The sequence below is a fragment of the Sinocyclocheilus rhinocerous genome, unplaced genomic scaffold (genome assembly GCF_001515625.1).
Source record: "Sinocyclocheilus rhinocerous isolate Xijiao unplaced genomic scaffold, SAMN03320098_v1.1 scaffold1163, whole genome shotgun sequence".
NCBI classification, from domain to species: Eukaryota; Metazoa; Chordata; class Actinopteri; order Cypriniformes; family Cyprinidae; genus Sinocyclocheilus; species Sinocyclocheilus rhinocerous.
In genome coordinates, this window is record NW_015642328.1 from 854,041 (window position 1) to 855,572 (window position 1,532).

A 1,532-nucleotide genomic window follows, 5' to 3' on the forward strand; every position below is an offset into this window, starting at 1 on the left:
CAAATTTTCATTTTTGGGTGAACTATTTCTTTAACTAACTCAATTATCCAAATCATGCTATTTGCAAATAAGATGAAATGAATCACATATTCAGTGACACATCCATTTGTTTTCACTGTAATTACAGACTGTGTGCTTAAAACCAAATGTCTTTCTGAATCACTTGTTGAATTAATTATTGATTTATGTCCATTTCAAGTAATCAATTAGGGGTATTTACTTCCAGTCAGTTGTTCTGAATATGAATCTGAATCTCCTCTTTAGTGTCTCTAATTTGATTAGATTCAAAATTAGAAATAAATAAATATCAAGTCATTTTGTATGAATGTTCATTTATGCCTTTCTTCACCACAAAGAATATAGATAATGGGCTGTGTGCAATGCAATGACAAAGAGGCAACCAAACTCACAGACGACAGAGAAACTAGCGTCTCACAGCATGCAGGATATCGATATGGGGCTGATCCGACACCTCAGCACTACCCCAGCTTTGGAGTCACCACTATACCCAACTACAACAACTTCCATGCACCTGTCAGTCAAGGAGTGACTGTGTTTGGTGGAGTGAACTCTTCTTCACACTCTGGAACACTACGATCCCGGGGTGGAACAGGTAGAACAAATGAGGGATTTGCTGTTCTAGCACTCGAGCAGAAAGTGAAATATCTTTAAACTGTCCTGAATGTTGAAGTCAATGTGACATAAAAATCACCTTTATTAACTTCCATAGTGCTCATTCCTATTTTTACTGAGCCCGTTGGATTGGTCCTCATCATTACAAATAAAAACAAATCTCTGAAAAAACTTTCCTTTTTGGCTGACATCACCAAGACCCCCTTTTTTTTAGCCCCTTCCCTCTTTGCTCCATTGTGGTATTGTGATTTAATCAAATCTGATTGATAAAATCAAGTCATGGCCTACATTTTTTCTCATTGAATATCCTATTTTATTTGAAAATATTTAATAAAATTAAAATGAGTTGTGAATACCATTTAATGTTGACCGTTTAAAATACAATTTTTCTCAATCTTTATAAAAATATCCCAACAATTGCCGCTTTGGATCACATTGTACTGCACATTGTGGAGACTTTGTAAAATTTCTATAAAACTGCATTGTTTTAGTAAGCTGATGTTATCTGCCATTTTATTTTGCAGGAGTAACACTCTTTGTAGCACTTTATGATTATGAAGCAAGGTCAGAGGATGACCTCAGCTTCAGGAAAGGGGAAAAGTTCCAGATTCTAAATAGCACGTAAGTTCACAGAACATATTTTAAGAGACAATCAAAAACAATGTTTCATAATCCAATCCAAAAGTATTCTTTCTGAATATTTTTTGTAATTCATTTTTCAGTAGGATGCTGTCTGAAATATTAACTAACGCTTTTGATGTACTCTACTGTTCTAAAGTTTGGGGTCAGTAAGATTTGTAATGTTTTTAAAGGATGCCTCTTTTGCCCATCAAGGCTGCATTTATTTGATCAATAATACAGTAAAAACTGTAATATTGTGCTTTTTTTTTTTTTTTTTT

At 34.0% G+C, this 1,532-nt stretch overlaps 1 protein-coding gene across 3 annotated transcripts in view; it reads left to right on the top strand.

Annotated features, from left to right (window-relative positions):
• LOC107755790 (tyrosine-protein kinase fyna-like) overlaps nt 1-1,532 on the top strand; it is an 11,384-nt gene that overhangs the window by 3,225 nt on the left and 6,627 nt on the right. The window contains exons 1-2 of one of the 3 annotated variants that reach the window (XM_016572707.1): nt 362-613; nt 1,158-1,254. The exons of the other annotated variants lie outside the window; for them this stretch is intronic. Of the exons in view, the coding sequence (XP_016428193.1) occupies nt 367-613; nt 1,158-1,254 (344 nt within the window). The 5' untranslated portion in view covers nt 362-366. Of the gene's footprint in view, nt 1-361; nt 614-1,157; nt 1,255-1,532 lie in introns of those variants that run through there. 3 annotated transcript variants of the gene reach the window in all.